This window comes from Polypterus senegalus, chromosome 3 (genome assembly GCF_016835505.1).
Source record: "Polypterus senegalus isolate Bchr_013 chromosome 3, ASM1683550v1, whole genome shotgun sequence".
NCBI lineage: Eukaryota > Metazoa > Chordata > Cladistia > Polypteriformes > Polypteridae > Polypterus > Polypterus senegalus.
This window is the reverse complement of record NC_053156.1, coordinates 29,215,572-29,230,275: the sequence shown is the minus strand read 5'-3', so window position 1 is coordinate 29,230,275 and position 14,704 is coordinate 29,215,572. Positions and strand designations below refer to the sequence as shown.

The 14,704-nt window shown below is 39.2% G+C and overlaps 1 protein-coding gene across 6 annotated transcripts in view; it reads right to left on the bottom strand.

Moving 5' to 3' along the window:
* Positions 1 to 14,704, bottom strand: part of LOC120524962 (alpha-2,8-sialyltransferase 8F-like) — a 147,833-nt gene that overhangs the window by 24,169 nt on the left and 108,960 nt on the right. For all 6 annotated transcript variants that reach the window (XR_005632872.1, XM_039746873.1, XM_039746872.1 and 3 more), the window contains 2 exons: positions 5,707 to 5,851; positions 3,382 to 3,491 (listed from right to left, as the gene is read on the bottom strand). Coding sequence is in view for 5 of the 6 variants with exons in the window: in XM_039746873.1 (XP_039602807.1) it covers positions 3,382 to 3,491; positions 5,707 to 5,851 (255 nt within the window). In the remaining variant the exon portion in view is untranslated. The remainder of the gene's footprint in view (positions 1 to 3,381; positions 3,492 to 5,706; positions 5,852 to 14,704) is intronic.

Here is a 14,704-nt window from a genome sequence, read left to right as displayed (position 1 = left end):
CAATCAAGTGCTTCTGACACTAAAGCAAAGGGGAAGTAATCTGTTTCCGTGCAGAAAGTGGGGTTTTTGGCCTATTTAGAATTGGTATGGTAGTAATGGAAGTGACATGTAAATACAACCACAATATAAACAGCTTGAAGAATTGCAAGCATGAGAGAATGGCCTCAGTTGCACTAAGAGTTCATGTAACCACTGCAATCATGAGAAACATAAGGGACTTGGAATTTTAAATATCTAAAGAGGTCAAGAGTCAAAAATGTGTCCTGACAGATAACAATTTATTAAAAGAAAAAGTGCTGTTCCTCTACAGCTGTTGTAGTTCTAAGAGAGTAGCCTCTAATCCTGATTAAAAAAAAAAAAAAAACTCTTCAAAGCTTGTCAAGACTGGTTTAATAAATACAAATGACTTCTTCATATTTATGAATATTAGAAACTAGGAGAGTTAACGTCACCGGACAAGGTAGCAGCATTTGTGTCCACAGAAGAACTTTATAAAATTAGAGAAGAGAAAGTGTACAGGCTAAATAGAACAAGGTTTTAATGTCAGGGTTATCTTGGAAGAAGGTCCCAAGATGCTCACAAGTTTGAAGAAAGGTACAGTTTGTTGTATAGTTTCTTGTTTTGGAAAAAGCATATCACTTTCTTCTTCATGGTATCTTTTGGTAGGTGGTTTAAGAATGTGGGTTTTTTGGGGCTGCATGCCTTTCAGTCCCGGTACTTGTATATTTAATGTTAAATTGAGTCTATAGCTGGTGGACTCCACCAAGAGTTTGTCTTGTCTCCTTTACTCTTCCCTATTTTTCATGACTCTCAGAAAGGTAAAAATGAATCAACATCGCCCTCAATAAAATAAATTCTTTATCAGTTTATGTAAAACATGATCTAACTCAGCTCAAAGATGTAAATCTCACACACCTCTCCTGACACTCACCATTCAAAATGTACCTGTTCAAGATCCTAATTCGGAGCAATAGTATTTGGCACTCGTTTCTCTGAGGATTTAAATCTTTGCTAATATGTCAGACTGTCTGTGGTTCATAATATTCACTAATCTTATTAACAGTTCTATCTGGGTTAAAATCTGATGGAACATTGCTGCAATCTTCATGATAACTTACACCACATCACTAACACGTTATAATTTAAACTCAGAAATATAGCTGAAAAGGATGTGAGGCCTTCACATACACCCCGGGAGGAGAATAGGATCTCTACTGGCTTGTTCAAAGTAACCTCACCCAAAGCAGCTAGCATCTACCAACTACCACCTGCAGGCTGCAGCCTAAGAAGGCCCAAAATGAGAAAAATGACTTTTTAAGTTCAAAATGTACTTTAAAATGTTTATAAAGCATTTAAGGCCTCAAAATATCTTTGATGCCTCTCAAGTGAAAGAAAATTTTAAAAATAAGTAAATAAACCTTTGGGCTGTCGAGACAATCTGAACCAGATAATCTTCATGAATAAGAACATGTGTTCAAAAATAGAAAACAAAACAGAAAAATGCTTAATAGGTGCAAGAGAACAAGTACCAAAACACAATCCATAATCAGAATGTTGAAATTACAACAGACTAATCCTCCAAAAAATAATAAATCCAAAAAAAAAAATTGGAATGACTCATTCCAAATATAATGCATCACTATTGAGATATCATCCTTCTCTCGATATATACTGTAACATAAGGCAAGTCTCAGCAGTGGTGACATCAGGGTGGCACTTGAGTTACCACACATTAAACAAAAAAAAAGAACAAACTATTACACATAGAAAATGAATAATAAATATAATAGTATAAACAGAAAGTACATAATTACAATTAACATTTGGAAAATAATTAAAAATAAACCAATATTACATACGGGGGGAACATAAACAGAAGCAAGTGAAAACAACCCGGTTGAAACATTACAGTATGGTGCCTTATTTGGTTGAACTGGAAGGGTCTTAAACCCCCCAACCCATAACACAATGGGGAAAATATGTCCTATTTTACTTAAAATAAAAAATTGAGTTTACAAGGAACAGTTAAAATAATCATTAGAATGTTTCAGGCATTTGTAAATATCATATGTGATTAATTGAATATTGCTAATCTTCTATATATTTCTGTATTTCTGTGTAGTTCTTCATATTACATATTTTTTCTTCAACGTTTCTCTGGAAGGATAGTGGAGAGAGTATCTGATGTCAAGGAGCATTTTATATGTTAATGATTTGTAATCCAGTCGTGGTAATGCAGTCTTTACAATCAATAACATATTATACTTGATCACCAGTCATGGATGTGATGACTCATGAGATAAAAGGCTTTTTGCTGATGACATTTTTATTGTGTAGCACCAGATAAGAGGACATGGAGAGGAAGTTTGAAGAATGGAGAAGGGCTTTGGAAGACAGAAAATTTAAGATAAATAGGAAGATGACAGAATATATATGGTTTAATGAAGTTAGCCTGCAGGGGGCGCTATTGGAAAGAGTGGATACGTTAAAATATCTAGGATCACTGGTAGCCTAAGATGGAAATTAGATGCAGAAGTAACCCATAGAGTACAGTGTGGATAGAATGATTAGAAGAACAATTCAGGAGTGTTGTGTGATCGAAGAATTAAGTCGAAGGTTAAAGGTTTATAAGACAGTGGTAAGACCAGCAGTGATGTATGGAGACATTATGGACATGCAGGAGAAGTGGCAGAAATGAGAATTTTGAGATGGATGTATGGAGTTAAAAAATGACAGAATATGAATATGAGACAATCAGAGGTACAACAAAAGTGGGGGAGATATCTTGGAAAGTGCGGGAAAGCAGGTTCAAGTCTATGGACATGTAATTAAGGACAGACAATGAATATGTGGGCAAAAGAGTGATGGGAATAGAAGGACAGAGAAAGAGAAAGTTGAGGGGGGTAAACCAGAGATGGATGGATAAATCTAAAGAAGATCTTAAGGACTGGATAAATCTAAAGAAGATCTTAAGGAAAAGAGTCTGACTGAGACTGAGGCACAGGACCAATCTGTTTGGAGAAGACTCATTACGCACATCAACCCAACATTGAAGTGAGAAAAGATGAAGCAAAAAAAGATGAAGAAGAAGATGTTGAATAGGGGAAAGGGTAATCTATATTGCAATAATACGTAGTACTGTATAATATACTGAAGTGTAAGGGATGCCTTTCTATGAAACTTTAAAAACAACAAAAAAATTTTCAATTTTTCAATATTGAGGAGATAACCAGTTCCCTGGGAGTTAACTTAGTGACAACTCAAGCATATGTAATTAGTGCTTTATAGTCATTACTCATAAGAAGTGATTGAAAGCATTGGGAAAAAAATACACAGTTTGATATCATTCTCATTTTTCAACAGAATTCACACAACTGATACCTGAAGACAAAGTCTGCTTTGTCGATTTGTTGCCCACACCTGCTTTCCTTCAAAATACCGCCATTTCCAACAACTGCACAATGACCCAAGTAACTGCTCCATGGGAATGTCTGGAAGCAACACGTAGAAAAGAGAAATGTCAGTTTAAAGTGCTGAGCAGCAACATTGGGAACAGTAAGTCACAAGTGAGCAGTGCTGCTAGTGTCATTTTCCACATCATACTTTCAAAAGAATGGAGGTGGGTCACTCACATTTTCATTCAATCAATTTCTGCAGTACTTCAGCCCAGTCCTTGTGTGTGTCTACTCCAGTTGTACAAAATATATCCATTTACTGTACTATGGCTTTCTGTTTGAAAAGTGTGTGATGATAGTTATTATTTACGACAGGTACTATTAAATCTGTCTGCGTCTGTTGTGTAAATAATTAGGTTTCGATTTTAGCCTTTAGCTGGTGTCTCTTTATAATTACTAACCTCGCTTTTAGGAATTGTATTAATCGTAGGTTTTAACATACTACATTTTGTCTTCTCTATTACCAAAACCCTTCTACAATGATTGCTTGGTTTGCCCAGGTGGACATATCTAAGAAGAGTCCTGGTTATCCCAGATTTTTCCATTTGAGAATTATGGAGGCCACTGTGTTCTTGGAAACCTTCAGTGCTACAGGAATGCTATAATTTGTAGCCTTCCCCAGATCTGTGCGTCGACTACACAATCCTGTCTCTAAGCGCCGCAGGCAGTTCTTTGTTTTTTGCCCAACTGTGTGACCTTCAATGGACTGGTGTGTTCTTTTCGTCATCATGTCCAGTCAATTAAATTAACCACAGTTGGACACCAAACAAGGTGTGGCAACATCTCAATGATAATCAAAAGAATGGGAAGGACACCAGAGTCAGATTTTAGGTGTCATAGCAAACGGTCTGAATACTTGTGTCAATGTAATATATGTTTTCTATTTTTAGTAACTTTGCAAAAAGTTTTAAAATCATGTTTTCACTTTGTCATTCTGTGGTATTGAGTGTTGTATGATGTGGGAAAGAAATTCATTTAAACAATGTGATATGCACAGCTGTAGAACACCTTTTTCAGGAATTCATCTTAGGGGTACATCTTGGAAAGGTGATTGCTACACAGCCACCTATGTGTCTTCTTCCTACCCCAGAAGTAAAAAAAAAAAAAAGACCCAAGATGACCTCGCCATACCCCTTGCGCCATCTCTGATTCTGTCACTTCTGGGTCTCAACTATTAAAGACCCAGGATAACAGGAAATTACTGTTTATTTGGGAAGCAGCTCTTGTGAGACACTTATCAGTTTGTCCAAAGGAAACATTATGATTTATATTGTTGTTTCAACTTACAAAGTATTACCACCTGGCTATTAAATGGGATTCCCTGTTGCCTTCCCAACTCTTTTTATGTATTGAAAGCACTGTATATACATTTACACTTAGTATTCAGATTGTTAGAAACCCCTGTCTAGTACTGAGGAAAACCCTCCTTTCAATCCGGAAAAGTGTGTACTCAAAAAGCTATTGACATCTGAGAACTGTACAGTCAATTGGAATAAATTGGAACCAGCTTGAGATGATGCATGCTTTGTGACATGGCACACTATCTGGTGGTAAGTATCAGTTTAAAAAAGGGAAGACTGTTGTAATAAAGGGATGCAAATGGTCAGAAAAGATGCCCATATGCATTCATATGACATTCAGATTTGTATTAAGAGTGCTAATGTGTGCCAAGAAAACATTCTACGTGCCACCAGAATACCAGCACCAGCCTATCCCATTGACACAAGTCAAACTGATTCCAAGGATTCTGTCAAATTCTAAGATTTGTCAGAGCAGCAGACAATTTATTTGTGCCCACACTTTAACCTCATCTTCCAGTTCTCATTCAAGGTGAGTGGAACCTGCTGTGGTCTTTTGCGGCTGTAGGCCACATGCTTCAAGGTTTGACATGATCTGTATTTCTTTATGCATATCACTGTTACAATGATGTCCTTCCTCTGAGAAGCAGTTTTTGTCCACAGAACCTGTGCTTACTAAATGGTTTTTGCTTATTGCTCTATTCTGGATAAACTTTAAAGACTGAAATACATAAAAATTCAAGGAGGAGCAGTTTCGAAGAAACTGGAAACAAGGCTTCTGACACCATTGCCCATTGTAATGTTTGGTCAGACAACATCTTGACCACTGACCATTTTATATAAACAATAAAAGTCAAAATAAGTTCCAAAATCATTAACCAGGAGAGAAAAATCAAACCTACTTACTAAAATTCATTAAAAATATTTTGACACATTAACAAAATAGGACAAACCTTAGGAAGCATTTGGAACAGGCTGTCATCAACAGACTTTACTGATTTCCTTTCCACTTCATAAGTGATGTTTTGCCCTTTTCTGGTGTTCTTTTGGCTGAGGATCATCTCTTGGGTGGCATTGCATTTTTGTCTGAGCTCTGAGCTGAGAACCAAACAACAGAAAATGTTATCTACTGGAGTCAGTCATTTTCCAAACCACTATATACTAACACAGGGTCACGGGGGTCTGCTGGAGCCAATCCCAGCCAACACAGGGAACAAGGCAGGAACAAACCCCAGGCAGGGCGCCAGCCCACCGCAGGGCACACACACACACACACACTAGGGACAATTTAGGATTGCCAATGCACCTAACCTGCATGTCTTTGGACTGTGGGAGGAAACCGGAGCACCCTGAGGAAACCCACACAGAAACGGGGAGAGCATGCAAACTCCACACAGGGAGGACCCGGGAAGCAAACCCATGTCTCCTTACTGCAAGGCAGTAGCAGCAACCACTGCACCACCATGCCGCCCTCTACTGGAGTACACTAGTCAATCAATTAATCAGTCTTCATTTTGCTTAGTGCTATGATCCCATGTTTTGGATAGTTTTGTAATGTGTTCTATAAATGACATGCTATCGTCAAAGATAATGCCTATATTTTGGGCTGATTAAGTAAAACTAATGGTGATTCCAACTAAGTTAAATAATGGCGAAAAATATTACGATAAGCATCATTAGCCTCAATAAATAACATTTCTGTTTTGTCTGTGTTCAAACGCAAGTAGTTCTCATCCATCCATGCATCTAATTAAGGACAGCATCAGAAAAATGGGTATTATCTGAGTATGAGTGAAAGTTAATGTTATGTTTTCTAATGACAGTTCCTAATGGAAGCATGTAAAGTGAAAACAGTAAAGGTCCCAGTACTGAGCCCTGCCAGACACCATATTTAAACTCTGTGTATAACAGTGCTTCTCAATTATTTTCTGTCATGCCCCCCCCCCAGGAAGAAGAAAACATCTTGCGCCGCCCGCTCGACTATAAATAGTATCATTTGTCTATAAAATTGTTATAAGTACACCTCTGCATAACACTGTATCCTTATTAAAGTATAAGAGAATAAAAAAAGAAAGAAATATGGACCAATTTACAACAAATAATAGCTTTATTAAATGTAACAGAAAAGATTTAAAGTGCATTCTAAATTCAAAAAAAATGTAAAAGAAAAATAAAAAAGCATGTTCCCCGAGGTCAAACGCGCCCCCCTTGACGGAGCCACACTATTTGAGAAACACTGGTGTATAATGATGTTCTGTCAACACTTTTTTTATATGTACTGGAATTGATTTAATAATAATAATAAGTTGCATTTATAGAACACCTTTCACAAACCCAAGGACACTTTACATACAGAGTAAATTAACATAATAAAAAAATTACACAGAACACTAAAGTTCGTAGTAGAAGAGGAAAGTTTTGAGTTTTGAGATTTAAAGGTGCAGAAAGAGGAGCAATCCCAGAGAGACTGAGGAAGAGAGTTCCAGAGTTGAGCGGCCATAGCAGTGAAGGACCTGCCTCCCAGGGTGGAGAGTCTGGTGCGTGGGACAGTAAGGAGATTATTACTCGAGGACCTGAGAGAGCGACAAGGAGTGTATGGAGCTGAGTGAGGTAGAGGGGGGCAAGGTGTGTAAGTAGAGTGCTTTGAAGGTGAGAAGCAGAATCTTGAATTTAATCCTTGATGGAACTGGTAACCAGTGAAGCTGGGAGAGAACAGGGGAGATGTGAGCAGAACGCTTTGTGTGGGGGAGGAATGTACTGTAGCATATGTATAGATTTTACAGGGAGGCCAATGAAGAGAGAATTGCATTAATCAATATGACATTATGAAACAATGAACCATAGTTTGAGCATCATTAAATAATAGAAATGGACAGAGGTGGGCAATGTTACAGAGAAGATTGAATGAAATTTTGGAAAGAGACCTAATGTGTAGCTGAAAATTAAGTGATGAATCAAACAAAACACCAAGATTTCTGACAAAGGGGCAGGTTTGACAAGTGTACCATTAACAGAAACAGAGAAAGTGGATGCCTTAGAAAGTTGGGATTTTGGACCTACCAGTAACACTTGAGTTTTATTGGCATTAAGCTTGAGAAAGTTATTTTCCATCCATAGATTAAGATCAGGTGAATCTGTCGGGGAGTCTGTACTAAGATATAACTGTATATCGTCTGCAGAACAGTGGAAGTTAAGGCCATGTCTGCAAATAATCTGACCCAAAGGAAGGAGTAGAAAGAGTAGTAGCCCAAGGAATGAACCCTGAGGGACACCATGCAACACGGGTGAGGTGAAGATTTATATCAGCCAAGTGTGACAAACTGTTGCCTGTTAGAGAGATATGATGTGAGCCACTGAAGGGCTAAGCCAGAGATGCCTACAGAAGAGAGACGTGACAGGAGGATTTCATAATTAACAGTGTCAAATGCTGCACTTAATTCAAAAAGGAGGAGGATATTAAGTGAACCATAGTCAGCAGACCGGAAAATATCATTAACTTACATGAAGAAGAGCTGTATGTGAAAGCTAGACTGAAAAGGCTCATAGAGTGTATTGTCTAGAACAGGGTGCCCAACGCCAGTCCTAGAGGGCTGCAGTGGCTGCAGGTTTTCATTCTACCCCTTTTCTTAATAAGTGGACCATTCAAAAGATCTGCCTCACCCTTTGATTTGTAGCAGCCTTTTAAAGGATGGGGGAAGTAAATTAACTGACGTATAGGTGTTTCTGTCTTTTTTGGATTCCACCCACAAAATACAAAGAACATGAGAAAACATATCACAAAAAAATGACATAAACACATTATTAAACAAATCATAAAAAATACATAACAATCCATCTTAATAAAAGGATACATTTCTGTGTGTCTCCCTGTCTGTCCGCCTGGTTGCTATGTCTCTTGTCATTCCAAAACATTTTAGTAGCAAATTCCATTGCATTTGTCTTTCCAATAAATGGCATATCATAAACAATAACACTGCTTATATGAATCCCATATCATATGGCATATAACAGAGACATAAGCATTGTATTTGTGATTCCAACAGATGATATGTTCCAAGCCTTTTTAAGTAATACAATGCATTACATTCATCATTCCAGTAGATGGTGCATCACAAACATTAACACTGCTTTTATGAATCCCATACCAAATGGCATACAACAGAGAAATATGCAATACATGGTGCACTGCAAATGTTAACACTGAGGTCCATATTAATTACAGGTAGTCGTCGACTTTTGACCTATGCATTTTACGACCATTCAACTTATGACTGCTATTATTAACTGCCAGACAGTGTTCAGAAGCCATTAAGAAGGCTAACAGAATGTCAGGTTATATAGCACGATATGTGGAGTACAAGACTGGTGAGGCCTCATCTGGACTGCTGTGTGCAGTTTTGGTCTCCAGGCTAGCAGCACTTAAAAAAGTCAAGAGAAAAGTGACTAGGCTGATGCCAGGGCTACAGGGGATGAATTATGAGGAAAGAGCTGAGCCTTTTCTGTTTAAGCAAAAGAAGATTAAGAAGAGACATGATTAAAGTATTTAAAATTATCGAGACTGTGACTTTAATATGAGTTCATCAAGAACACGGGCGTGGAGGTGGAAACATGTTAAAGATACATTTTACACAAACATTAGGAAGGTTTTCTACATGCAAAGAATCATAGATACATGAAATAAGGTACCAAGTAATGTGGTAGACTTTTTTTAAAACTAAACTTAATGTCTTTTTAGAAGAATTGAGTGGATACGACTGGCGAGCTTTGCTGGGCTGAATGGCCTGTTCTCCTCAAGATTTCTCTAATTTTCTAATGAATGTTCTACCGTGTCTCATGGGTAAATGACAGTTTTTTGCCATGCCAGCTCCATATGCTGTGACTCATTCCTCTCGATTCAATTTATTACCTGCAGCGGTTTCAACTATGTTCAGTTACATATGTGTTACAATTTAAAAAAAAGGCAATTGATCTCAACACAAAAATGAAGGTGATCAAACAGCATCAAGGAGGAAAGAAAGCGAATGCTAATGCATGTAATTTTAAGTTCTCTCATTGTAACCGGTGTTCACCGCATGCACTGTACTGGTGTGCATTGTCTTTGAATTCGGTTAACCTTCGAAGCTTGTGTGTTGTGACTCATGATGTGCTGCTTCATGCAAACTGCCACGAAGGGGTAATGAAACTGAACTGAACTCCTTTATCTGTTAATGTTTATTATTAACAGGTTGAAATGCTAAAACAGAAAACATATGAATACTGAGACTCATCATCATTGGCCATCTTCAGCAAGGGGTGCCATAAAATTGTGACATCATTCATTCTTAGATACGAGATTCTGCTCTAGGGTGGGACTGGGACTATTTTTATTCAAAATGTTCACTGCTATGTAAAGTCAGTATAACATCCACCTCAAGTAAATGCTTTGGATGTATAACAGCTGGAAAACAACCATTCAAACTCTTCCCTTATTATCCTGTGCAAGACATTTTTTTCCAAGTGCAATTTGTGGACTAAAGGGGGTGCTTTTGAATTATCTCTGACCCAAAATAACAACCAGAGTAATTAAAATTAAAAAAGTAATAAAAGAAAAGGGGATTGACAAACTAGATGAGCATTCAAAGCAGAAACCAAATAATAGAAATTAAAAAAAAGAAATAACAAAGGTTAAGCCATCTGGCCACCCTAAATGCCCCTTGCTTTATTCAACAAATGTTTTCGGCTTTCGCTCTCCAAAACGTCTGGTAGCTTTTAGAGAGCTGAAGGATATAGGTGGCTCTCTGGTCCCTGATAAAGTATTGCAATGAGGTCACCAGCCTTGGCCATATTAGAACATTAGAACAATCTAGATGAGAACAGACCATTCAGCCCAACAAAGCTCGCCAGTCCTATCAGCTTAATTCTTTTAAAATAACATCAAGTCAACTTTTGAAAGATCCTAAAGTTCTACTGTCTACCACACTACTTGGCAGCTTATTCTGTATGTCTAAGGTTCTCTTTGTAAAGAAAAACTTCCTGTCTGTGCAAAATTTACTTTCCAACTGTGTCCTTGATGAACTCGTTTTAAAATAACAGTCTTGATTCACGGAACTAGTTCTCTTCTTTATTTTAAACATTTCAATCACATTTATTCTAAATCTTCTTTTTCTTAAACTGTAAAGGCTCAGCTCTTTTAATCTTTCCTCATAACTCACCCCCTGTAGCCCTGAATCAGCCTAGTCGCTCATCTCTGTACCTTTTTTAGTGCTGCTATGTCCTTTTTATAGCCTGGGGACCAAAACTGCACACAGAACTCCAGATGAGGCCTCACCAGTGTGTTATAATGCTTGAACAGAACCTCCTTGGCCTTTTACTCCACACATCAAGGCGCTATATAACCTGACATTCTGTTAGCCTTCTTAATGACTTCTGAACACTGACAGTAGATCTACCCCTGACTTTAAAAATATAATCATTGTCTTGCAGTTTACTAAGCACCTCACTCTGCAATTGGATACTTGATTTCCTGTCAGAGAGACCTCAGTCCGTCCGAATCGGTGACACTGTCTCCAGCACCATCAGGCTGAGTACCGGAGCTCCTCAGGACTGCGTTCTCAGTCCACTTTTGTTTACACTCCTGACTCACGACTGCACTGCCCTGCACAGCTCAAACCACATCATCAAATTCGCCGACGAAACGACCGTGGTGGGGCTCATCAAAAACAACGATGAATCTGCATACAGAGATGAGGTGAAGCAGCTGGCTGCCTGGTGCAGTGACAACAACCTGTCGCTGAATGTGGACAAAACTAAAGAAATGGTCATCGACTTCAGGAAAGCTCGCTCCACCCACACACCACTTAACATTCACGGTTCCACGGTTGAGACTGTAAAAAACACCAAGTTCCTGGGAGTTCACATCTCAGATGATCTCACCTGGACCACCAACACCACCTCCATCACCAAAAAGGCCCAGCAGCGTCTACACTTTCTGAGACGACTGAAGCGAGCCAACCTGCCCCCTCCCACCCTCACCATGTTCTACAGGGGCACTATAGAGAGCGTCCTAACCAGCAGCATCTCCACCTGGTTCGGAAACAGTACTGTTGCTGATATCAGGCGGATTGAAAGGATCATCAAAGCAGCTGGAAACATCATTGGAATGTCTCTTCCGCCACTGCAGGACATCTTCCACAGACGCTGCATCAAAAGGGCCTCCTGCATCGTGCTCGACCCCTCTCATCCTTCACACGGACTTTTCACGCTCCTTCCTTCTGGCAGACGCTTCCGCAGCATCAGGTCTCGGTCTTCCAGGATGCGTGATAGCTTCTTCCCACAAGCCATAAGACTCATGAACTCACTCCCAGCCATCACACTTCCTCTTCCTACCTCTTCGTCTTTTTCTAGTTCTAACTTTATTTAAAAACTCTTAAACTTTATTTAAATGCATATTGCACATTCTCTAGTTTAAAATGTGTCACTTATTTATTGTCTATTTCATATGCCTATTTATTCTATATCCTCTGTTATGCTGTTCTATGTTTGTCTATACTGGAAACCTGGAGCCACGTCGTCTCGTCTCTCTATGTACCTGTACAGTGTATAGCAGAGATGACAATAAAGTTGACTTTGACTTTGACTTTTTGACTTGACTACTCCTCAAATATCCATCCCCACATCTGAGTATACAAGAAAGTCTAGGGGAGATCACTCCCGATTATTATATAACAAGATAACATTTTGCCATTTTCCAGTCTTTTTTGGTTTCCCCAGTGCTTAGTGACTTCCTGAAAAATATGCATCAAGGGTTTATATATGTACTCCCTAAAGTCTTTAAACATTATCTGGTCCTGGTGAGGAACGGCACGATGGTGCAATGGTAGCGCTGCTGCCTTGCAGTAAGGAGACCTGGGTCCTCCCTGTGTGGAGTTTGCATGTTCTCCCCGCGACTGTGTGGGTTTCCTTTGGGTGCTCCGGTTTCCTCCCACAGTCCAAAGAAATGCAGATTAGGTGCATTGGAGATCCTAAATTGTTCCTAATGTGTGCTTGGTGTGTGTGTGTGTGTGTGTGCCCTGCGGTGGGCTGGCGCCCTGCCCGGGGTTTGTTCCTGCCTTGCATCCTGTGCTGGCTGGGATTGGCTCCAGCAGGAAACAAACCCTGTTGCCAGCCCACTGCAGAAGTAGCACTTCTTCCTCTACAATTTCAAAATAACTCAGTACCTCCTTTGCTGTCCCAGTTACCACTGGGAGGATATCTACTTCCTCAATTGTGAAATATTGCTATTTGATTTGTGCAACCCTTTGCAATGAGAGAGGAGTTCTCAAACCGGCTAAGGTGTTGGTGTTTGAAACATAAGTAATGACCAAATGCAAAATAGGTAAGCAGGGTGTGCATGTAAGTCAAGGCATTGTCAGTGTTAACCTGTCCACCAATATAAAAAGAACCTTAGAGGTTTAAGTGCCTTTCATGAAAACTTTAAACACCACAAAACAAGAGTATATACATAAGGGTAAATAGACAGTTATGTACAGTATATAATATTAAGATTCATCTACAAAAATTATTTTGATTAATTGTATTACTCAAGTGGTGCTGCTGCATCACGATATTGAAATCTTCCCCAGTAAATAAATAATCCATAAAAACAGTGTTCATGAAGGTTAAGAACATTCCCATAAATAATCCATTAAACATGAGCTTAAAACTGTAATGCAGGAAGCTTCTCTTTAAAATCAAGTCCCTGGTGCATCCTTTTAAAAATTGTCTCCTCTGCTTACTCTGCTTGGGACCTCACAACAGAGGAAACGCCCAAATGTAAGGCACAGCCAACCATCCATTACAGCCCCAGGTCCCTACTGTCCATGGCCCTCCTGCAGAGCCTGCTTCTTTCCTTTCTTTAACCTCTGTCCACCCTGTCTTTCTCTTCAGATGTCCCCCTTTTTTCTACTGTGCAGGCTCCTCTTATACCTCTGTCAGAAAGTCCTTTGTCAGGTTGAATTGCGACCTCTAATGGCAGAATATTTGAAATTACTGTTGAAGACTGTGATGGATATAGACCAGATGGGTGATGAGGACTTTCATCTTGAAGTACAAATTTGTGCTAACAAATTTGGGGGCGGCTATGTCAAAGTCCTTTGTCAGGTTGAATTGCGACCTCTAATGGCAGAATATTTGAAAATCACTTGTAGAACTTTTCCTACATATTTCCGGGTGAAAGTTCAGGCTTCGCACGTCTTCCGTTTCTTTGTTTACTTGCTGCACGTTGTGAGAATAGTTTGTCCTTTTCTCTTATCACTTGAGCCATTGATGCTGTGCGTCCTTGCGGAAAAGTAAGTTTATCATAGATAATTTGATATAAAGAGGTTCAAATGTTTTTTAAACTTACACATTCAGAGTGTTTAAAATGTGTACTTGTACGTAACGTTGTAACTTAGTGTATGTATTTAATTTTGTTTACAGACGACAGCAACAGGAATTAAAGTACTTTCAGAGTTCAGATTGTGCTTGAAATTAATGTTTACCTCGATATTGGAAAGGGGAGTTTACAAACAAAGTTGTATCATCGTGGAGTTAATAGCGGCACCTCCCGTGACCAGACATCTGATCGTGTCTACAGTCATTTGGACTTTATCTCACCCGCATTTCTTACACCAGCCTGTCATACCGAGACCAGCTCTCATTTTTATGGTCCTTCGAGCCGGAATTTTTCTTTTACAAGGATAAAGTTCAAAGGCAAATGGATAAGGAGCAAGCGCTGATGAGCTGAGCCCAGCTCTTCAAAGTAACACTTCAGATAAGGCGGATCTAATCAGTACGGCAGGAAACGTTAACCCTTCAGTAGCTGGTCAGGTCAGTCCTTCTGTTTTATGTACTGAGACGAGTTACCCTCCTGAATGCACAGTGAGCACAACTTGCCAAACAAGTTCTGCCGCAGATGCATGCAGCCAGCAGTCAGTTCGCTTCCGCATCCACCGG